Genomic DNA, 24,003 nt, shown 5'->3' with positions numbered 1-24,003 from the left:
ACACAAACGTTGTTACATTTTACAAATTAAAAACATATTTGTTCCTCGCAGTCGCTCTGTAATAATAATCCTATCAGATTTTAATCTGACGTTTAGTTTATGCTAGCTTGACGTGCTGCAGACAGATTGGTTGGAATTTATGTTAGCTTAACGTGCTGTAGACAGATTGGTTGAAATTTATGTTAGCTTGACGTGCTGTAGACAGGTTGGTTGGAGTTTATGTTAGATTGACGTGCTGTAGACAGATTAGTTGGAATTTAGCATTTTAGAAAGAAAGTTCAGATTGATTAATTTTAGTCAACAAATCTTAGAATTAATTTTGTTTGGCAATTTTGAAATTCGAAGTGAGAGCTGGTTAATTTCCCAAGAGAAAGGAAAAACTTAGTTTAAAGTTTTACCTCAGAAAATCCTAAATAAATATGTATATAAAAACAAAAGATTTATAATATAAATCTATTTGACATTGGGTGGCAAAGATAAAGGGATTAGAAAATTAAAGTCCCTTTAAAGTAAACTAAATGGGTAGTATTCACGGTCCCTTTAAAGTAAACTATATGGGTAGTATACACGGTCCCTTTAAAGTAAAGTAAATGGGTTGTATTCACGGTCCCTTTACAGTAAACTAAATGGGTAGTATGCATGGTCCCTTTAAAATTAACTAAATGGGTAGTATTCACGGTCCCTTTACAGTAAACTTAATGGGTATAGTATACACGGTCCCTTTAAAGTAAACTATATGTGTAGTATGCACGGTCCCTTTAAAGTAAACTAAATGGGTAGTATGCATGGTCCCTTTAAAATTAACTTAATGGGTAGTATTCACGGTCCCTTTACAGTAAACTAAATGGGTAGAATGCACGGTCCCTTTGCAGTAAACTAAATGGGTAGTATGCACGGTTTCTTTAAAGTAAACTAAATGGGTAGTATGCACGGTCCCTTTAAAGTAAACTATATGTGTAGTATGCACGGTCCCTTTAAAGTAAAGTAAATGGGTAGTATGCACGGTCCCTTTTAAGTAAACTAATTGGATAGTATTAAACTAAAAAATGTACAGCTAGAAGGAGAAGGTCATTGTATGCATTACTGGTATAACTTTGTGACCTTGTATGCTTCTTTAGTTTTGATGTCACCGGACATGGACTAGTATGCGAAAGAAAATTATTCGGTACCATATTAGAAATTCAAAATCTTTTTCTGAATAGCACTTCAAAAAGTTGTGTTATGATAAAAAACATATACAATTTTAATCTTGCTTGCAATTTACTTAAGCTTGACGTGAAATATCTGGAATTAAGACGATGATATTCAGATATGATTTCAAATGTAACTTTGTAAAGAGCTAATCTGTCGTGCGTCTTGAATTTCATTATCTTCAGAGTAAATTAAAAAGAGGGTTTATCGAGTCTTGAGCACATCATCAATTCAGAAGCTTCATTATTTTGATTTTTAAGAACGGATAAAAACATTACATGGAGATGCACAAAAATAATATTTCAAATATGTGAAATTTGTAATGAGTAATGTGTAATGTGTAATGTACAATGTACAATGTGTAATGTGCAATGTGCAATGTGTAATGTGTAATGTGTAATGTGTAATGTGTAATGTGTAATGTGTAATGTGCAATGTGTAATGTGTAATGTGTAATGTGTAATGTGTAATGTGCAATTTGTAATGTGTAATGTGCAATGTGTAATGTGTAATGTGTAATGTGTAATGTGCAATGTGTATATATTAACTGCATGATTATAAAGACTATATTGTATAACTAACTAAATCGGTGAATACCCCGTATGTAGTCCTGGTAACAGTGGTATAAAGTATATACACACACAAAATTTGTAAACCACTTTAAAATAGTCAAAGAAACAAAAAACTGTTTAAAATAAGTTATTAAAACCATCACCCTTTGCACACTTCACTCACTCAAAATAAACACAAGGTACTAAACACAAATGCATGATAGAACGTTAAAAAATCTCAAAAATGGATTTGCCCGTTAGAGCTGAACATAAAGTGCCACATTCTGTAGGAGTAAAAACATTTGTATTAAAATATTAACAAATAAGACAACACCACATTAAAAAATACAAAAAGTTACAATGTAATTACCACATAGTACAGGTAAATAAGAAGAAGCATATACCATATTAATCATTAATTACATATATGTGTACTTTGTCAACTAACACACTTCACGGCATTAACTAAAGGTTACTACGCACACACCATTAACTATTAATACATAGGACTTTTTAAATCTGTTTATTGGTTGGGTTACTTTACTCAATACAAGGCTTATTAAACGGACTGTAGACGCAATTACAAGTGAGCCTCTTTTAACCCTAAACAGGCTGGGGGGGAGGGGGCGTTTGGCGCCCCCATGTAGTTTTGTTTGTCCTAGCACTTTAATTTTTGACACTTTCACCGTGAAATTTTGTGACTTTTAAGGAATAGTAATTTAAGGGATTTTTTGTCTAAAATTGTTTTTTTAAATTTATAGGGTAGGGTACAGGGCGGAAAAAAAGTCCAATCTGTGAAAAAAATATCTAAAATAGATATATAAAACAGATCTAAAAACTATAGTTTTGAAAAGCTCTTGAAAAATGCATATAGAACCATATGTCATGCTTTGATATTTGTTTTAAATCAAAAAATATTTTTTTTTCATTTTTTGACATTTTTATAGGCATTTTTTCCACCCTCCCTAGCACACAAACTGTTAAAGTTATCGGTCTATTTTTTTTTCTTTGAGCTGCCCATGAACAATTGGGCTATGAACATGCATTTCAATTCTATTCCCCCCCCCCCTAGGCTATACAAAGATCAGACCTTCCAGTCTTTACAGGGTTTACATATTGTCCTCTTATTGACATCGGTTATACCTGAGTAAAATTTAAGAGTTGTCTTTTTATTAAATTTGAAATTGATTGTGTTCAATTGCAGTTCTATTTCAAGTGTATTGCTAATCAATGCAACAAGAGCAAAATGGAAAATTGTTAGAATTAGATAAATTTAAGAAGACCAACTTTTTATTCCATGAAACTGAAAGCATTATTCCTCTGAGACAAGAGTATGAATTCTAACTGATGGATAATTTAGGAAAATTTTACTTTTATGATCGGACTCAGCTCACTGAACTATTACAATGTAAACTCAACTGGTAAGTTTTAGAAAGAACCTCTGCAGTTAGACAAATAATTATTCTTCATTTCAAAATTAAACTAGAAAATTTAATGCATTTCAAATCCAACGAGTTTTATTTAAGAATATTTTTTTCTGTTTAATTTAAGAAAGTTTATCCCTGCTAAATACACAATGTTATCTGTATCGTACATTAATCATGCCACAGATATCTAACATATACTATATAGCCAGGCATGCAACATACTCATGATTAAAACATAAAAAATATCATTATGTCTCAAAAAATATTTATTATAAGACTGTAAAAAAGGAATTAATGTATACTCAACATTATTAATTAATAAAGTAAATGCATTATACTAGCTTGATAATTCACAATTATATCGAGGAAAATTCCTTTGCAAAGATTGCACTTTGAGAAAAAAAACTAAATCTTAATTCATCACTAAAGCGTCTACCCGATGCGGGCTATGTATATTTTACATACAGGGTGAACCTCAAAAGATGAGACTTTAAAGACGCCGTGAAACTCTTAAAAATAACAAGTTTAAATTAAGTCTTCTGCCTTGGATATAGAGTTTAAATAGCTTATTTAATATATGTTCAAAAGGAAACGGACAGTACTACGTCTGTAAAGTCTTTTCTGAAGTGTCTCGTCTTTTGTGGTAAACTTCTTCTGAACGTAAAAATACATTCAACGGCGGATTAAATAAACAGTAAATATTAATTGACCCTTTATGCAAATATGACAAATTTCGGTTGACATCGGTTTCCTTTAACCTTAATCTGATCAAAAATGTGGAAGATTTTTACTTTAACTGTGATTTTTTACTCCAAACAAGAAATCCGCAAGTCACTTTTACACAGAAACCGCAATTGAAAAAAAACAGTTTATAGAAAACAAAACATTGATGTCTAATTCATCCTTTAAACATACTTTTTAGTGTACCGTTGTGAATCGGGCATTGCCATTTTTACACGGAGGTCTACTTGAAAATACGCTTACAGCCTCTTTAAGTGAAAAAAACTTTAACATGAAAAACAAAGAGATTAACAAATTTGAAAGCACAAAAAGGCATTTCACATTTTTAAAATGAATTAGCATTTTTGTTTATTATTTCAAGAATAAATGAATTATAAGTTCCGTAAGAAGTTTTTTTAAATTATCAAGCAAAATATTCAGAGGGACACACTGTGTTACAAAACATATTTATTTACAATAGACGAGGAAAAATTTGCCATTATCTTTAACAGTTTGATTTTTAGGTTTCTATGCAGATGGCTAAAGAAGAACTACGCATGATGATTCGTGAATACCATGAGTCCATTAACAAAAACAGAAAGTAAATTAAAGTATTTTTTGTGAACTTCTTTTCGAAACAGGAAAGTCGTAAATTACGCTTTTTTTTAAATAATGAAGACACGGATCTATAATGTGCTTATTTTTCAAAGCCCTGAAGTTGTCAAAAATTAAATATTTTAGACATTTGTACTTTTTGCAATTTTTTAAAGCTCCCTATGACGGTTGCCACTTTTTTTAGTCTGGGGTTACTGACTATGGAAAGCTCTAAATTGTATCTCGGCTGAATGATTTAAGGATTTAAGGATGCAAAGATGCAACGATAAAAAACTTTAATTATATTCACGTAAATAAAAAAGAAATTTTCATTAAATTTTAATAATAATGTTTCTCAATGCTTTATAATTTGTATATTACACTATACAGGGTGTCCCAATAAACATTGGAATTAAGTGACGACTTTAAATCGTCTTCGATCAATGCGAAATTTTTCATAAAACAAAAATTATTGCAGTATTCCAGTTTAAACATCTAATTTCGAAAATGCCGGGTCTTGAGATTTTCAAAATGTGGTCTACCATTTTTGCATCTTCAAAATTGACGAAGATACTAAAAGATTTGTACAAATTTTCAATTTATTTAATAAATATCTAATATCTTCATAAATTTTCAAAAAACAAGATAGGTATAAAGACCACTTTATGAAAAGCTCGTAAGACATACACCCTCGTTTTTACACTTTCTTTGTCATGCATTTAATATCAGAAATCAAAGACGACTTTCATCGTCTCTCACTTAAGCAATGTTTATTGGGACACCCTGTAAAATAAAATAGAGAGGATAGAAGATGAAAAGGGGGGGGGAGAAATGTTGCTCTTGCCCTCTAATTTTAACACTATCACATTAAAAACGTCTAGACTGTTATAACAGAGTATTTACCTTGTACTACATGATACACAGTGTTCCAAAATACTCATTATTTCGGTAAACTAGCTGTTGTCCATGACATCCTCTATTTTGTGGTACTCTGTATTTCGTGATATTATTTATTTCATGATATTCTGTATTTTATGATATCTTGTATTTTGTGATACTCTGTTACTTTGTGATATCCTGTATTTCGTAATATTCTATTTTCCGGCATACCATACCTTGTATTCGTGCGCTTTTATTCCACGATACCCTGTACCCCCCTGTACTTCATCATATTCCCTGTACCCCCCTGTACTTCATCATATTCCCTGTACCCCCCTGTACTTCATCATATTCCCTGTATTCAATAATGCTCCCATATTCCAAAAACCCCTGTATTCCTGATAACCCTTGTTTTCCGTGATATCCCATGTATTCTATGATACCCCTGTAATCATACCCTTGTATTCCATGATACCCCCTGTATTCCATAATACCTCCTGTATTCCTATATACCCCCCTGTATTACATGATACCCCCGTATTCCCTGATACCCCCTGAATTCCATGTTAACTCCTGTATTCCATGATACCCTCGGTTTTCCGTGATAACCCTGTATCCAATGATACCCACTGTATTTGATGACACATCCTTTATTCCATGATACTCCCTTAAGCATTCCATGATACCACCTGTATTCCATGATACTCCCTTGTATTCCATGATACCACTTGTATTCCATGATACTCCCTTGTATTCCATGATACCACCTGCATTCCATAATACCCCATGTATTTCATGATACCCCTGCATTCCATGATAACCCCTGTATTCCATAATACCCTCTGTATTCCAGGATACCCCCTGTGTTTCATGATACCCTCTGTATTCCATGATACCCTCTGTATTCCATGATACCCTCTGTTTTCCATGATATTCCCAGTGTTCCGTGATACCCCCTGTATTCCAGAATACCCTCACTATTCCATGATACCCCCTGTGTTCCGTGATTGTGTTTATGATTACACATGTACATGTAAGACATATCCACCATATGACAAGATACAAATTTTGATAAATATTACGCAACAATGTAGAAACTGATATTGAATTGATACGTTTTACACGAAATTGTGTGCTTTAACCAGAACTGCAAAAAAGTAGAGTGTGTGAACTTCGTTTTTACTAATTTTTGTAACTCAGGGTATTATATTTATTACAAATTTTGAGAATGAAAAGTAATTGTAAATATAAGGAATTTATTAATCGTAATATTATTTTTAAGTTTTGAATTAAAATTGTAGAACATGAATGGTCGATATGAAGAAGATTGATATATCATAATTGGACGGAGTTGTTTACAAGCATTCAACTATGTTACATCACACCTAGCGGTTTAAACAGATATTTTTATTTAAGCATTTAAAGGTTTTCAATTTGAAAGTAGTATTTCAATCAAAGCAAATATAAATGCATCTTTTCGCATGAAAATCTTAATTAAGTCTAAATCTGAGATCTACAAATCTGCAAAAAAGTCAATGAGTTATTGTCAAGCATACAAGTTTAATTAAATTAATTATTTACCATCGGCCCAGGGGGGCAAGGGGCAGGGGCGGGGGGTACTTTTCAGATTACAGAATTATAATATTATCATGGGATTTATAAGACTAAAAAATAATTAAGCCAGGAAGGTCACGTAGAATTTAACTACAGTCCCTTTAAGTTGTTAAAGGAATTGAGTCTTTGCCAAAGACTCTGATTTTCTAATCCTTATATCTAAGCAACCCAGTGTTGTCGACCTTAGATATTTCAAACTTTTAATTATGTTCAATAAAAAAATCTAAGTTTGAAATATCAATGGTTTACACCATCAGGTTGCGAAGATAAAGGGATAAGAAAATTTTAGTTTGTAACAAAGACTCAATTCCTTTGTCCATTTATAGTTATTATGATTATAAATCAAGCACATATATGGGTTTATGGGTTTATGGATTTGTAGTTAAAATAGCTTCCGTTGACTTTCTTTAAATGTCGTCTTTATATTATAATAACAAAATAGTTTAAACCTTTTTCTTATTTGTTTGTTAAAATGTTGAGAGAAATAATTGTTAAAGGGAATGTAAGCGTAACTTCAAGTGACTCTTTATGCAAAGATGGCAATGTTCGATTTACAACGGTACCCTAAAAACCTAAATCTGATAAGAAATGTAAAATAGTAGTGTAGTGAATTTCGCAAGAAATGCCCAAGTCACTTTCGGAGAGAAACCTCAAATGAAAATAAAAAGTTTAAAAGAAACAAAAACATGGATATCTGATGCATTCGTGATCAGAAAACGTTTTTAAGGATACCGTTGTAAATTGGACCTTGACATCTGTGCATGGGGAGGGCCACCTGAAATTATGCTTACATTCTCTTTCAGACATGATTTGGCATTATATCGTATTAAAAAAAATTATTTTAGAATTTGCTGAGAGAATGCTGTAAAATGAAATCAAATTTAGGTAAGAATAGTCAAGAAATTGCAATAATCAGCAATTTGTTAAATCTTTGAAAATTGAAATTTGAATATAAAAAAATAGGTATCTTCTCTTTTTCATTCAAACTAGAAATTCACGGCGCTTCGCGCCCTTCTTCCTGGGCTTTTAGGGCGCTTCGCGCCCATCTTTTATTTAAATTGTGAACATGTTCTTTTTGTTTACATTTTAAAACAAAGAAGAAAAAAATTTTTGCGGATTTTTAAAAAAAAAATCGCGGATTTTTAAGAAATTAATTTTTTTTACAAAATATCATTCATAAACCTTCCCTGTGGTCACGTGATGTCCCCAAAAAAATTTGGGCCCGATCGGTTCAGCCGTTTTGACGTTTATTGGATACAAACAAACAGACAGACANTTCCGCAGCTCACCCCCTCTTAGATATATACTTCCGCAGCTTCCCCCCTCTTAGATATATACTTCCGCAGCTTCTACCCACTTTAAACCACGATATCGAAATATCCTATGAAGAATATTAAAATGTTATATTTTCTATTTTTAGTTTCAAGGCTGCTGTGCTCCTTTATCCTTTATAATTGTCAGGAAACAGTTTTTATTTTATTTATTAAGTTTCTCATTTTCTTATTTTCTTATTTTACAACTGCTATTGCATTTTAAATATATGTTTTTATTCTAAATAATACAGATGTAGCAAATCGGAAGGGTTGTCCTTGACTATTTTTCCAATGTTCATTGGTTATCACTGTATAAATCAAAAGAGAGATTTGATTTATAATTTTAAATATTATGCTGAAAAAATAACTGTGAAGACAGAGAAGCGGACAGAGTTTAATCACAGGAAAATATTCTTTAATGATTTTGTTGTTGCGCGGCAAGGTATCCAAGAGCAAAAAAGGGGGACGATATTTTATCAACGTTTTTGTTAATTTAAAAAATAATTTTATAAGATTTGAATACATTATATTTGATTCAACATTAAATCGATTGATTAAATCGTGAATTCAAATTAAAAAATATTGTTTTTAGTCAACCAAAACCACTGCCCCGAAATGGAAGGTAAAACTGTATTTTTTCTCAAGTTTTATTTTTACAATTCTTTTGGTAATGTTTTATTACTTATTATTGGCTTCAAGCTAGAGATGGGCATCTTTTTTGTGAACAAACGACTTTTTATGAATGATGCATGTGTCGTTTTCAAAAAACGAACGATGGACGAACGAATTGGATCGTTCAGAAATGGGAAAATTTATCTTTTTTTTTTAAAATGAAAGAAAAAAACGAACATTATTAATCGTTCGAACGACTTAAAAAATATTTTCGTTTTTTAACTGAACACAGGATTTAAAAAAAAGATTTTAATAAAATCGATAGTTTTTTTGGGAACAAACTTTTAAAAACTTTAGTTTTTTTACTGAAGATTTTTATACAAACTTAAAAAAATGTGTTTTTTTTTTACTGAACTAACGACTTTATTTAACAAACGATTTTACAGAACGAATAATTATACTGAACGATCGTTCACAGAGAAATGAACAAAAGAGATGGAAAATTATCAATGTTTTTGAGTACGAACGAAATCAAGTTTTTTGAAAGATTAAAAAAAATGAACGCAATGAAGAAAACTAACGAACCCATCTCTACAGTCTAAGAATGTAATTACTGTAATAATTGCGTTGCATCTCATTACATCCAATGCATTGACACAATCAAAGTGCAAAACAATTGCACATACGCTAAACTAAAGTATTATATTTTTGCCAGAGTTTACTACTTTAAAATACTTGAATATTTTTACAGATTGTATGAAAATCAAGAAAACAGAGAAGAGATTAGAAGATCAGAGAAACCTCAGCAAGATATAGCTTTGACAGGTATATTTGTAGAGGGGAATATACATAAAGCACAATGGTATCATTAAAAGCTTTGTTTGAGTATTAACTAAATATATATTTAAATCAGTTTGAACAAGTATTATATTCAATTGTGGTTTTTTTTAAAAAGTGACTTGCGCTTTTCTCCTGCAGGACATAAACATGGAGATATTACAATAATTAGTCACTTTTCTAGCTAGAAAAACGACGTTATCTTCTACATTATTTATCAAACTACAGGTTCAACTGTATCGTCGTAAATCTTGAATGTTTAATTGCAAAGTCAATTAAAATTACGAGAACAGTCCCTTTAAAAAAAGTACACAATTTGAAATCCTTCACTTAACTTTGGACACCTTGTACTAACAACTTCAATTTGTAAAGGTTTTGATGACACAATACAACAACAAGAGTTACAACCAACGGGTCTACAACAATATCATCCTAACTTTTTCATACCCCAACAACCTCAACAACAGTTTCAATATCAACTAATTGAGCCTCAACAACAGTTTCAACCTCAACAACAGTTTTTTCTGCCACAACAGTTTTCAAGTCCAAGTCAACAATTCCAAAATTCGTTTGAAAACCCTGAAAATCGTCCGGCTCTAGATGGTCCTGGATATGCTCTTACTCTACTTTTTGTAGGTAGGTTTTATAGTAAAGGGTGTCCCACAAAACATGACAGTATCAAGACAACCTAAAGGTCGTCTTTGACCTTTGAAATACTTTGCGGCATTTAGTAATCCTAATTTTAAAAGTAAAATTGTCCCTAATTAATATTAAATTTGTGTTAATGTGACCCACAGTTTAAAATGCATGACACACTAAATTCTGTCTCTTTTCTCCGCAAAAGTGACAGTCCTACTTTCTTCTTATATTTGCTATTCATTTAATTACAGTTTCCTCACAAAAGTCATAACTCATTTATGCAGCAGAGACATGTAAAGAAGTTGAAGAATTTGTTTAGTCGGATAAAGTATAAAGGGCACTATTCTAAATGATGCATGTAACTCATTAAATTGACGGTCACATTAATAAAAATTTGAAAAGAAATAATTGTTAGACCTGTCTCTACGGGCCCGGAACCTGTCTCTACGGAGCCGGAACCTGTCTCTACAGGCCCGGAACCGCCCGGAACCAACGGGTTTTCTAACAAAAGTTCAACCAATTCATATATTTAAAGCTAGGCGAATACCGTTTGTATATCAATAGATTTATATTAAGGTGAAATCATTATTATCGGAATGGTAATCTTTGCTGGAATCGGCGGACGGTCTAATTCGGCAAGAGTAAGTTTATTCACGTAATTCACAGATTGCGCATACGCTCTACCTGGATAGGCATAACAGGCATCTGCAGTGTCCCGTAATGCTACAGTTCCATGAAAGCTATAGATATTAGATTTAGATATACAAAAATATAGTTCGCTAAAGCAGACTGTAAAGCTGAAAATTGTACAACCCCTTAAGTACATCATGAACTTGTCATTCAAAAAGGTCATTAAATACATTTTACTTCGGAGGGGGGGGGGATGGTCAATCTGTATAGTATTTTTTTACTAATTTATTTATTCAGGGGTGAAATTTTACACTTTTTAAAGAAATAATCTAACTTTAAACAAACCATATAGATGTTTATTTAGTCTATTTTTGTATTTCGTAAGAGTATGGTATTTACGATTCACCGACAAAAGGTCAAACGACAAAGGGTCAAACGACAAAGGGTCAAACGACAAAGGTTCAAAAGTGCGACAAAGGGTCAAACAACAAAAGGTCAAAATGATAAAAATGTTTTTTGATTTGAATCAATTTTGTACATGGATCTTATATTTTAGACATGGATATAATTGGCCATGTGGCCGCAGCGCTCGGCTCCCTAGCCTGTCCTAGCTGCAGCACTCGGCCCAGAAAGTGTCTTAGCTAACCTAACCCGTGGCCGCAGCGCTCGGCCCCCTAGCCTGTCCTAGCTGCAGCGCTCGGCCTAGAAAGTGTCTTAACCTAACCTAACATTAAATAATAATAAATAAATACTAACTTTAAAAGATGTCAAAATTAGAAAAAAAATTTGCCCCTTTGTCGCATTTTTTGACCCTATGTCGTTTTACCCTTTGTCGTTTCACCCTTTGTCGCGCTTTTGAAACTTTGTCGTTTGACTCAGTGTCGTTTGACCCTTTGTCGGTGAACCGTATTTACTACATATAGCCCTTCTAATTCTATACAGGTTTGTTAAACTCTCATGCAAAGATTTAATATTGAAAAATCTTGATCGTCGAATGTTGTTCATTGAAGATTCATTTCTTTTTCAACGATTTTTTTCTTGTTATCTTTGTTTACCCTGAGGTTGAAATTTGTGTGTGAATACTGTTAATTGAAAACACTTGATCTCGATATTAAATATAAATTTTGTCCAGGTTGAAATAATTTAAGTTTTGAATTCTGTCCAGGTTGAAATGATTAAGGTTCTGAATTCTGTCCAGGTTGAAATGATTGAAGTTCTGAATTCTGTCCAGGTTGAAATGATTACAGTTCTGAATGCTGTCCAGGTTGAAATGATTAAAGTTCTGAATTCTGTCCAGGTTGAAATGATTAAAGTTCTGAATTCTGTCCAGGTTGAAATGATTAAAGTTTTGAATTCTGTCCAGGTTGAAATGATTAAAGTTCCGAATTCTGTCCAGGTTGAATGAATTCTGTCCAGGTTGAAATGAGTAAAGTTTTGAATTCTGTCCAGGTTGAAATGATTAAAGTTCTGAATTCTGTCCAGGTTGAAACGATTGAAGTTTTGAATTCTGTCCAGGTTGAAATGATTAAAGTTCTGAATTCAGTCCAAGTTATAATAATTAAATTTCTGAATTCTGTCCAGGTTGAAATGATAAAAGTTCTGAATTACGTCCAAGTTGTAAAAATTAAATTTCTGAATTCTGTCCAGGTTGAAATAATTAAATTTCTGAATTCTGTCCAGGTTGAAATGATTAAATTTCTGAATTCTGTCCAGGTTGAAATGATTAAAGTTCTGAATTCCGTCCAAGTTATATAATTAAATTTCTGAATTCTGTCCAGGTTAAACTGATTGAAATTCTACGACACATGGTCGGAAGTAATTCTGCTGAAGAAATAGATTCAAAGTTATGGAAGGTAAATAGATACATATTTATAATTTAATCTTTTCTTTTTAATATTAACCCATGTACAGGTGGGGGTGGGGACTGGGAGTGTTTCAGAGAACGGTCGCGGTGTCTGAAAAAAAAATCAAAAACAGATCGGACATTTTTTTTATTTGAAAAGCTCTTAAAAATATGCTAATATTTTTCAATATAAAAAACTGAATTTTTTTTTTTCATTTTTTTCATAATACAAAATATTGTTTTTAACAATCTCAATTCTAAAGGCAAATCAAAAGGGGGGGGGGCGGATCCCCTCCCCGCAACTTGAGATGGGGTTAATTTCTTTACGACATTTTGACAACTGCAGTGATTATATTTTGTAAGGTTGAGAACATCGGAGTTATAAACCCTTACCAGAGCATCCGTTTAAACATTTTTTATAAAAATGCTTTTTAAATTTATTCAAGTTAAAAGTTTGTAAACATAACTTTTTTTCAAAGAAATAAATTTCCAAGTAATGGTTGTCAAACTTCAACTTTAAGTATAAATACAGTTATGTAAAAGAAGAAGGAGGAAAACTTATATTTGTACTATTTTAGTTTTACTACTTCAAGGGGCCCTCAATGAATTAGCTAGGTTTCTTTTATATTATTTCAATTGTATAATTTCATTTGAGAGTTCTCTGCGAAAGTGACTTTCATATTTATTGCGTAAAAGACGCAATATAGAAATTATCTGAATTATACGACGATAGCTTCGACATTTTTGATCAGATTAAGGTTTCAAGGGTATCATTGTAGCTCGGTTAGTACCCTTTGCAAGGAGAGTTACTTGAAATTACACTTACAATCTTTTTAGAATGCCATTTTATCCAACAGACACCAACAAAAGTGATGTTATATATGATTATCCTGCATACGGACTTTTGCGTGAGTTTGTAAAGATTAGGGTTTGCAGCGAAAAAGAAAAATCGTTTCGCGTTAATTTCTTATTTTTCACGAAAAAGTTTTTCTCGCAAAATTTCGCTTCAATTTGTGACTCGAAAAAATGCAAAATTTTCGCAAAATAGAAATGCGAAAATTTCACGAAAATATTGCGTATATTTTACAAAAAAAATATTTAAATATTTTCTTAATAATATTTATGTTTTATTTCTAGATCTCATCCGCTATCTCTGCATTTGATATCTCTCTACCTCTGCCCAGCATTACAAATTATGTTGAATATTCTTAAGCATCTTTTTAACACTTGTATAAATATATTATTATAACAGAACTGTTCACTCCCAACTACCTCTTGTTATCTAATCTCTAATCTGATGTGCTAGATGTTTGAACGTACAACATTTAGAAGAAGGAGCTACATTTTTCTTGAAAAAATGTGTCGACTGTTGTTCAGAAAAAAAAACAGAATGACGGTTGAATGAAATGGATTATTCAGAGGAATGAATAATGCTAGTTTTTAAAAAGGAACGATAAAAACAAAAACGAAGGATTAAAAATTGTTCAAACGGACTTGAATAAACTATAGATTTTTTCCTGAACGAACTTATTTTTAAAAAAATGTTTCACTACATGAACGATATTTTATTAAACTTTTGAAACAACGATTGTTTTTTAACTGTTTGAAATAAACCGAACAAAATGGGTCGTACACAAATGATAAACAAACGAAATAAATAAAAAACGAACGCACCCATCATTTATTACAACATCCGATTTAATAGATTGGAAATTTAATGCTTGTGAGGAGTAATCAGTTCTTTTCCAAAAAGACTAAAAGTAGCCAATCCAAATTTTTAATTTTTTATTTTGTAATTAGAGGTTTTCATAGTATGCATGTTTGTACTTGAATTCGTCAAATTTTATTTTTTTTTATTTTAACTTTTCCCAATTTTTGAGATTTAATAACCTTGAGTATTGAAAATAAATGTTTTCTGATTTAAAAAAATTGATTGAGTTTAGTTTTTAGCTTTTCATAATAAAACACCTCTCTCATTAGAACAAATCATATAAATGTGATATTCATAGTGTTTATTTATAGTGTAAACTTATTCGATTTGATTTTTATTTTATTATTATAGCATTGAAATTTTATTCTTGTCAACCCAAATTTTATCTCATGTCAACCCAAATAAATTTTAAAAAACGTTGGTAACTTTTTTTCCTTAAATTTTTTTTTTGCATATTTTGCTACTAACAAATTATAATAGTGGATTATTTTTTTAAATTAAAAACTAGAACAAAAAAGTATGCAAAAAGATTAGATTTTTTTATTATGAAACCTGTTTAATCTGAATCCTGAGGATAGGTGTTATTTGTAAAACCCAATTAAGGTTTTATATTTCAACTTTTGTATCTGTACAAAGAGAGACGTATACGAGCTTCAATCTACATTTTGTATCTGTTCAGAGGGAAGTAGTGTACCAGCTTCAATCTACATTTTTAAACAACCAAAGATATATAGTTTCCATACATAGTGAAGCAATTAACATTTTTATAATTGTAGTCATGGACTAGTGTCGCAACTGTGTCCTGTAAACCATGTATCTAAGTATTGATTATGATAATAACTTATTCCAAACATTTTTTAAAAGATTAAAATAATTTTATCATTCAGAAGGACAGTGTTCATAATTTTTTCTCTGGATTCAGAATTTTTTGTAAATGTAGTATGCATATAGTCTACAATATAGTTTCTACTTTACATGCTTCGTTAATGTAACGTAGGAAAACAAAACAAAAACGGAAATTTCTTTTCTGAATGGAAAATTTAAAACATATAATAAAAATAAGTTTTGATACAGTTATAAAGATAAAAGAGTTTTAGTTTAGTTCAGGGGATATTAGTTCCAAAACTAACACTAATAAGGTGTGAGAATTAGTTTTTGATGATTCTTGATTTCATTTTCGAACATATCCCTATTTATAAACAATTACCGGTTGATTTCAGCTCGTGTTCGCGTTTACAGAACATATCCTGGTTTTGAGACAATAACCGGAATTCATATCAATATCAATTTTCAAGTATTAACGCACTTTCGTAACAAAACGAGATTTTTTGATAAGGTAAACTCAGAGTAAGAAATGGGCCAAGTGTTAGTTTCGGAACTGATGTCCCCTGTATTTAGAAAACTCTTGTTAATTTAGTTTTTATAGAGAAATAATTCTCTCATAATTTCTTTTACAGTGAGTGACAGCTCAGTGAGTGACAGCTCAGTGAGTGACAACTCAGTGAGTGACAACTCAGTGAGTGACAGCTCAGTGAGTGACAGCTCAGGGAGTGACAGCTAAGTGAGTTACAACTCAGTGATTGACAGCTCAGTGAGTGACAGCTCAGTGATTGACAGCTCAGTGAGTGACAACTCAGAGAGTGACAACTCAGTGAGTGACAGCTCAGTGAGTGACAGCTCAGTGAGTGACAACTCAGTGAGTGACAACTCAGTGAGTGACAGCTCAGTGAGTGACAGCTCAGTGAGTGACAACTCAGTGAGTGACAACTCCGTGAGTGACAACTCAGTGAGTGACAACTCAGTGAGTGACAGCTCAGTGAGTGACAACTCAGTGAGTGACAGCTCAGTGAGTGACAACTCAGTTTTGGGTCATTTTTTCTCAAACATTGAAAATCTAGAAAGAAATTGGGTATTTGCAACAATGACTTTCTAATTCCTATATCTTTGCAACACAATTGTAGTAGACCTCAGATATTTAAAACTCTAAATTTTGACAGATTAAAAACTGAAATACAGGTTGCACAGGTTTACAGATTAGAAAGCTAGAGTTAAAAAACTGAAATATCAAAGGTTTACAAGTTGCAAAGATTTGGAGATTTGAAAATTTAAGTTTGCTACAATGATTCAAAATTTGTGCTAAAATCGTAAATTTGATACTTATGGCTTAAAATATTTAGAATAAAATAAATTTTGAACTTTGGTCATTTTTGTTTGAGAAAATAATAATTTTTGATTATTTTCTGTCTTTCTTATCTTTTTATTTTCTTAATTTATGTGTTTTAAGGGATTTATCCTCATTAAAAGATGTTCAGTATAACACTAGGACTATTATATTATGTTTACAGTTTAAAGGGACTGTTAACATTATTTCAAATGACCTCCCATGCAAAGGTTACAATGCCCGATTCACAACAGTAACCTTAAAAACATTTATCTGAAATTTAAAGTAAAACATATTGTCGTTTTTCTAGAATTAAAAGTGTTTAATTGGGATAATATCTATATGTATTCATGCAGTATATGCGTCACTTTTTAAGAGAACGGACAAAGGAAAATATCCAGTTTTCAAAATTCTAAAAATATATATTTCATATCAGAAAAAGCTTTTATAAGATCGTTGTCAATCGAGCGTGTTTTTTTTTGCATAGAAAGTCACTTTAGATTACGCTTGCTGTCAATTTAAAAAATCATTAATAAATGTCAGAAATGTTGTTCATACAGAAACATGAATGTGTATGGGTACGTTTGCTTAACTGGGGTTATAGCCAGGTAATAATTAGACGATTTTTAGAATCAAACTATAAATAGTCTAATTAACATATGCATTTTGCGATGTATAGAGAACCATTTATTATGTAATTTCGAGTTCTTTTCAGATTTTAAACACCTAGTGGTAACTAAGAACTGTACTAGGTGTTTCACCCCTTTTCTTAACTTAGAGTTAAACTGGTGATAATTTATAATTGTACTGGGGTGTTTATAGGGCTGGGCAAAGTACCGTTAAAAGACGGAAGTTTTCGAAAAGTAAAGGAAGAGTCCGTTTACAAACGGCAAAAACCATAAATTTTTAAATCGTTAACGAAAATTAACGGTAAAAGACAACACCTTGTTTTAGAGTTGAACTGGAGTATTTAAGACCTTGTGATAATTTACCGTTGAACTGGGGTGTTTAAGACCTTGTGATAATTTAGAGTTGTACTGGGGTGTTTAAGACCTTGTGATAATTTAGAGTTGTACTGATGTGTTTAACACCTTGTGATAGTTTAGAGTTGAACTGGGGTGTTTAAAACCTTGTGATAATTTAGAGTTGTACTGGGGTGTTTAAGACCTTGTGATAATTTAGAGTTGTACTGGGGTGTTTAACACCTTGTGATGACGCCTGCAGAATATCTGGTAACACTATATCATATGCCAGAGTGTAAGTTTATCTATACATTTGCAAAGACAAAGAAATTAAGTCTTTGCCACAAAATCTTATTTGCTATGATATTTCAAACTATAAATTCTGTTGGAGCAAATAATAAAATTTAACTTATGGTTTACACTGTAAATAATAAAATTTAACTTATGGTTTACACTGTAAACCATAAGTTAAATTTTATTATTTTACACCGTTAGGTTGCAAAGATACAAGGGTTTCAAAAATTAGAGTTTGTGGCAAAGACTTAATATCATATTAATCTGCACTTACCTATTTCTCATGCTTTACACTTTTTCATGGTATTAGGAACATGATCAAATGTTTCGTAAAGTAAGTAAAAGTAGCAAATGTATGAGTTAAATTTTAATCGTTACTTCTAGATAATTTAAAAGTGCTTTAAAAGTTTAAAACACTAACGCTGTTCATGGGAGAAGTTTAAAATGTGCTTTTTTCATATAATTTTCTAGAATGTACACATTAGATTTAGTTCTTATTGTTAATTAACTGATATTTGGTTTAAAAACATACAATTGTCAGCTTTTTTGATAAATCCTAAAAACCTTTTATTTAATATACAACAATAAAGGAGTATCAGTAAAGTTAAATTTACAATTAATTTCATTAATCTCAATATTTTTTCCTTTTCCAGGACTAGAAAACCAGCATTTAGAGGTAATATTTTTTCCAAATTTTATAATTTTCTCGCTGATTGCTGTTTAAAAAAAAGTTTTTAAAAGCATTTAAATTAGACGAATATGGCCAGAGATCTGGTTTTATAAATAGTGCAAAAGTAGTTTAGCAAATTTTTCTGAACCATCTGTCTAGTTTACGCTTGAACTTCTTCAGATTTGTCTCATTATTAAAAAAATTCTACCTAAGATTTAATATTAAATTTAGTAAGTACATTATTAAAGGAACTATGTAAATAATTTCATAAAATTTAATTTTCTAATATTAATATTTCTGCAACCTGATGGTATACATCTATTATTTTAAACTTTGACTATTTGATGTGGTAAAGTTAATAGTCTAGAATTTCAAAAAGTAAGGATAAGAGAAGTTTGGTTTGTGGCGAACAAGAACAATGTTTCATTAGATTTTGGTTTGTATGCATTTTTTAAAGCATGCAAGTTTTCCTTCACTGTACACTTCATTTTTATCTTTTATTTTGTGAACATTAATTTTCTTAATTCAGTGATCGCAAAATAAAACTGGAATAAAGTTGTCTTTGCGCAAACCTTCTCTTTGAAATTATAACAATTGCAAATTAAAAAATATTGCTAAATTCAACTTATTCATTCCACTGTAGTTTTATATATTATACTTTTAGTTGTAAATGATACTCTTTATAACAGACTGGATCCAGATTCAAACAAAGCTTATGAAGGTGCACTAACTTCAACATTCATCTTGACTTTTATTAAAAAATATTAAACCTTAAACATTCTATAACTAGTTTTATTCTTTAAATGACGGATTTAGATGTATACAAGCTACTTTCTTGTATTTTGTTTAAAATGTTATAATATCTGTTTTTTTTATATAACTACTTTACAGGAAAGGGTTCCTAAGACCAATTTTGCCTAAAAGTAGTTAAGTACACAAGTTGTACACAAGTTTTTTGTCCTTTGATATGAAAATGCGCAAATTTGTTCTGCAGAGCGGGTCGTTATTTTTACTTAAATGTCCCAAGGGATGTAAAGTAACTTAACGTACCTCTCATAGGTCGGTTATGCTGGTAAAAGGCGGTAAATGGTAGTATTATACAATTTAAATATAATCCTTGGGAAACGCCCTTGGGTTTATCATTGAATACCTTGGGGGTTAAACTTCCATTGTATTTAACTTTTTTTAGAGTAAAAAAAGGAAATAATTCAAGACATCTTTTTTTCAGACATGAAAAAGCAAATTCTACAATCAAAACTGGAAGAAAGCACTCAAAAGGATAAAAAAGATAGAGATGTTTCAGCTGAAAAATCTGAAACTGTTAAGTATGAAATAAGACTCCATGAAAAATACAACAATCAAGATGCAGAGAATTTTGAAAATTATTCTGAAGAAAAGGAAGAGTTTAAACAAATGAAAAATGCCAGGAAACAAATAAATTATTCACCATATTCACTGGAAGACATTAACACCTCTGAAGCTAGGGCTAAGCCAGACTTTGAAGAGGATAAAGTTTCAGTTGAATTTGTCTATCCTGATTCTGCTAGTGTAGTACATGTGTACACCAATCCTGAGGACTCAGAACCTGTTTATAATGTTGACGGCTCTCTCCTTCTGCAACCTGAGTTCAGTGGGTACACAGAGGCAATCCCAAGAACAGATGAAGAACAGTCTGTTTGGGGTTTTATTGGTAAGTGTTTTCCTGGGAGTATGAGATAAAAGGGAGATGGAAACGACACGGCCCACTAACGTACAAATAGGATTGTTAATCGTTTTTGAAATCAATCATTAAACGATCGTTTTTTGTTTTGTTTTTAAATCGTTTTAAAAACGAACGCTTCGTTTTCAGAAAAAACGACCCACTTGTTTTCAACTTTTAGAAAACAAATAACCATTGTTTTTGAAAATGATTTCTTTTATAAAAACAATTTGCGACCGTTTTTTACACAATTGTTTTTTGAAAAAACGTTCGCTTTTGAAAAAAAAGATTGTATTTGAAAAAAAAATCTTAGTGACAATTATACTAACGATCGTTAACAGAGGGTTGTTGTTTATGATTGTTAACAAAAGGTTGGCATTTATTATTAAATTAAATTAAATGCAACTTTATTGAATGTCGTCATACATGAAGGTAAAGAGTTGTGGGGAGCTAAAACTACTTGATTTTTTCTTAAAAACTTCTCAATGATAAGTACAGATCCCCTTCAGGTATGTTTCGTCTCTTCGTTAACAATCGGTAACGAAGGGTTATCGTTAATGATCATTAATAAAGGTTCGTTGTTAACAATCATTAACAAAAAACGAGTTTTATAACAACGATCGTTTTGAAAAACAATTGTTGTTAAAATGATTGTTTTAAAAACGTCCATTTAAAAAAAAAAAACTTTTTAAAAAAATTATCGTTTTTAATAACAATCGTTTCGTTTTCGATTTTTTGTTCTCATTTTCATAATGAAACGATTGTTTTAAAAAAAAATGAAAACGTTAACATCCCTATGTACAAATACTCCCTTCATGTATTCAGAATAGGTTATTAAGCAGGGAAAAAAGTAGGCTGAATAACGCCAAACAAACACATTTTTTGGGATGTAAACATATTGGCAATACAATAATTTAAATTATCGGTTTTATTTATTATGGTATGGTAAAAAACAACATTTAAAAAATTAAAAGACTACCTTTAAAACTCTTTTTCAAATAGAGTACTGTCTGCAAAGCATGTATTATCATATGGTAGGGCGGGCCGAGTCATTTCCATCACCCTTATATTCCATACTCCTTATATTCCACACTCCTCATGTTCCATACTCTTTGGTTATTCTTTTTTTACATATTTATCTTTTAAATTTTTAATATTTAACAATATTCTTTAAATATTTTCGTCATTGTTTCCGCTAATTTTGATAAATAATAATTTTTGAGACATCCTTGAGCTTTAGAACTATACCTTTCCTGTTTTTCTGCACTAGACACATTAGATGAAGCATTTACTTTGTTTAAATATTAATAATTTGATTCAAACAGAGTTTTTTATAATATGCTATAATGCATAATGGCATCTGCAAAGTTCAATTTTACCCTTTGAAATTAGAACTAAGGAGAAGTTTACTTTCAAATTAATTTTTTATTCATAAAAATGAAATATAATGATAATTATAGTATAATGATAATAAAATTCTGTCAGGCTCTACCTACAATATGTTTCAAACATATTTGTATTTTTCATTAATAGTGGTATTTAAGAATATTTTGAAATTTTATTTCTTCTCCTGTTGATCTTGAAATAAACTAGACATGAGACTGACAACTGAAAGGTTAGAAAAGGAAGGATATATTCCTACTAAAACTAAGTTTAGTAGGAATGTTTCCAACACCAGTGACTAGACGGAGAGAAGAGAAGGATATAATTCCTGACAAGGTAAGATTATTAGATCAAGCAGAAAGTGAATTACTTTTCTCTTGATCCACTTAATCTGTTCATGGGACCATTAATTGAACAGCTTAGAGACGAACCAGTTGATGAACTTTATTTTTATGGCCCTCTGATTGGCTTTAGTGTCGGCGAATTTGTCGAAGATTACAAGGGCGTATACAGAAAAAAACCTAGGGGGGGGCAAGTTTGCGGGATGTGCAAACTTTTTTATTCCCCCCCCCCTAGGATCTCCTAAGGGAGGATGGGCAAAATTTAAACTGTGAATTAAAAACATTTGGCTTCATCTTGGATGTCAAGCGTAAGTGTAAGATACTTTAAAGGAGCACATACAGTCCAATTACCTTGCAAGTACTACTTTACCTATCCTTCAAACAAAACTAGCAGAAAAAATAATTTGCTTCTAAAAAATTTAGTATTTAAACTAGAGACAATTTTGAAACTGAAAAACTCAACTAACTTAAATTCTATAAGATGAAAAAAAGGACAAAGGCCCAGAAAATAATTAAAGCTTCTGGTGTGAAAAAAAAGTAAAAGTATAGTTGAATCTATACAATAAAACTCTTCGTTCATTTATATGTGTGATAGCTCTCAGTTTACAAGTCTAAGTGGGAGCACGGCCCCCCCCCCATGTATACGCCCTTGTGACGGTGAATCAGCAGACTTTACAATAGGTTGTTAAAACTTTGAATAGCCCCGTCAGGATTTGAGCCAGTGTTCTCTAAAGAAGTAGTTGATCCTGTTGCTAGGTAGTTCAGCATCCTTACTTAAAGACTATAGTCAACTTTCTGATATCAGTGACAGCTGTTAATTTGTTATGCCTAACCAAACCTAAACCAAAGGAACAAGAACCTTTCATTAAATGTTAAAACCATCTAAGTAAGGTTTTTGGTCTTAAACTTTAAAATGTATTTCAATAAGGTTGGGTTAAACATTTAAACATTAATTAATTAAATTAAATCAAAAAAGCCTGGTCACAGTTAAATAAAAAAAAAAATTACCACCTTTAGATTTGATCTAATGAGTATTATAAAGCTCGTATTTACAAGCACAGTTTTAATCATAAAACAATGGAGATAAAAAGCTTTGTTTCAAAGTTTTTGACCTTGACGCAACCTTTTAGTATTCGAAAATACAGACCAGTTAATTGTTAAATGTTCTTTGCCAATTAATTCAATTTTTGCCTTTTTCTTCCTATTTGATTAACCTTAAACTTGTTTTTAACTTCTAAGTATTTAAATTTCTTTTAGATTTCTGAATCAACTTTGGTGCTGATTCCTGAACATGAAACAAATAGGAATATTCTTTAATGGAACTGATCGACTAAAATAAATATTATTATGTGTAGAATATTTAAATAAATAAAGCTTGTATTGACATAAAAGAATAAACACATTCATACTGATAAAAGATTTTAATAATTTTTTAAAAGGAAACAACATTATGTTTGTTTTATTTTTGACATTTTTTAAATTTTTTCAGCAAAAAAAGTTATTGAATGTCTTCTAACATAGTTTTACAGGTTTTGTGAGGCAGTTTTAAATTAAAACCTTCAACCCGTGGGAAGATTGTAAACATTCATCAACCACTGATCTTTCTAATGTGGAGAAGCATCAAGTGCAAGTATAATTTACAAGTTCTGCTAAAGATTTTCTTACACATCAGTTTCAAGGCTCCAACTGTTGATAATCTATTCCTAGCTAAATCTCCTTTTATCACATTTGGCATTAAGTATAGATTCTGAAATGTTTGGTGGAGTGTTCCTTTTTCTTTTCTTGCCCTGCAACATTGCTAGAAAACATACACTTTATTTGTGTATAGATCTACATTTAGTATATTCATGCAACAATCTACAAACCTGATGAGATACCAAATATTGAATTCCAGAAAACTTTTAAGGGTTATTATTTTATTATTGTTCATGG

The 24,003-nt window shown here is 31.1% G+C and overlaps 2 protein-coding genes across 5 annotated transcripts; both read left to right on the top strand.

Moving 5' to 3' along the window:
• Nucleotides 1-4,425: 4,425 nt before the first annotated feature.
• LOC111708161 (transcription factor SPT20 homolog) lies at nucleotides 4,426-14,104 on the top strand. The gene is made up of 7 exons (XM_023481452.1): nucleotides 4,426-4,490; nucleotides 8,882-8,911; nucleotides 9,653-9,726; nucleotides 10,111-10,374; nucleotides 10,954-11,018; nucleotides 12,786-12,860; nucleotides 13,988-14,104. Exons 1-7 carry the CDS (start codon nucleotides 4,426-4,428, stop codon nucleotides 14,060-14,062), a joined length of 648 nt encoding a protein of 215 aa, XP_023337220.1. The 3' UTR covers nucleotides 14,063-14,104.
• A 3,178-nt stretch (nucleotides 14,105-17,282) lies between these two features.
• On the top strand, nucleotides 17,283-23,490 carry LOC111708152 (uncharacterized). 4 transcript variants are annotated; one of them, XM_023481441.1, is made up of 7 exons: nucleotides 17,283-17,330; nucleotides 17,905-17,979; nucleotides 18,632-18,654; nucleotides 19,313-19,369; nucleotides 19,877-20,338; nucleotides 22,008-22,066; nucleotides 23,329-23,490. In XM_023481441.1, exons 1-7 carry the CDS (start codon nucleotides 17,287-17,289, stop codon nucleotides 23,386-23,388), a joined length of 780 nt encoding a protein of 259 aa, XP_023337209.1. In that variant the 5' UTR covers nucleotides 17,283-17,286; the 3' UTR covers nucleotides 23,389-23,490. The 4 variants fall into 4 exon arrangements, with proteins under 4 accessions (XP_023337209.1, XP_023337208.1, XP_023337210.1 ...); XM_023481440.1 differs by having other exon boundaries at nucleotides 22,005-22,066; XM_023481442.1 differs by having other exon boundaries at nucleotides 21,941-22,066; nucleotides 23,329-23,416.
• Nucleotides 23,491-24,003: the final 513 nt, after the last annotated feature.

The sequence above is a fragment of the Eurytemora carolleeae genome, unplaced genomic scaffold (assembly GCF_000591075.1).
Source record: "Eurytemora carolleeae unplaced genomic scaffold, Eaff_2.0 scaffold723, whole genome shotgun sequence".
Taxonomy (NCBI): Eukaryota; Metazoa; Arthropoda; class Copepoda; order Calanoida; family Temoridae; genus Eurytemora; species Eurytemora carolleeae.
The sequence above is the reverse complement of the archived record's forward strand: the minus strand, read 5'-3'. Positions and strand labels throughout refer to the sequence as shown.

Excerpts from the sequence above, each read along its gene's own strand:
- LOC111708161 (XM_023481452.1), top strand. The coding sequence starts at position 4,426 with ATGGCTAAAGAAGAACTACGCATGATGATTCGTGAATACCATGAGTCC. Across the intron at positions 4,491-8,881 it reads TCCATTAACAAAAACAGAAA|TCAACCAAAACCACTGCCCC; the intron begins GTAAATTAAAGT and ends TATTGTTTTTAG. Across the intron at positions 8,912-9,652 it reads CCACTGCCCCGAAATGGAAG|ATTGTATGAAAATCAAGAAA; the intron begins GTAAAACTGTAT and ends ATATTTTTACAG.
- LOC111708152 (XM_023481440.1), top strand. The coding sequence starts at position 17,287 with ATGAATGTGTATGGGTACGTTTGCTTAACTGGGGTTATAGCCAG. Across the intron at positions 17,331-17,904 it reads TTAACTGGGGTTATAGCCAG|AGTTGTACTGGGGTGTTTAA; the intron begins GTAATAATTAGA and ends GTGATAATTTAG. Across the intron at positions 18,655-19,312 it reads TAGAAAACCAGCATTTAGAG|TTGTAAATGATACTCTTTAT; the intron begins GTAATATTTTTT and ends TTATACTTTTAG.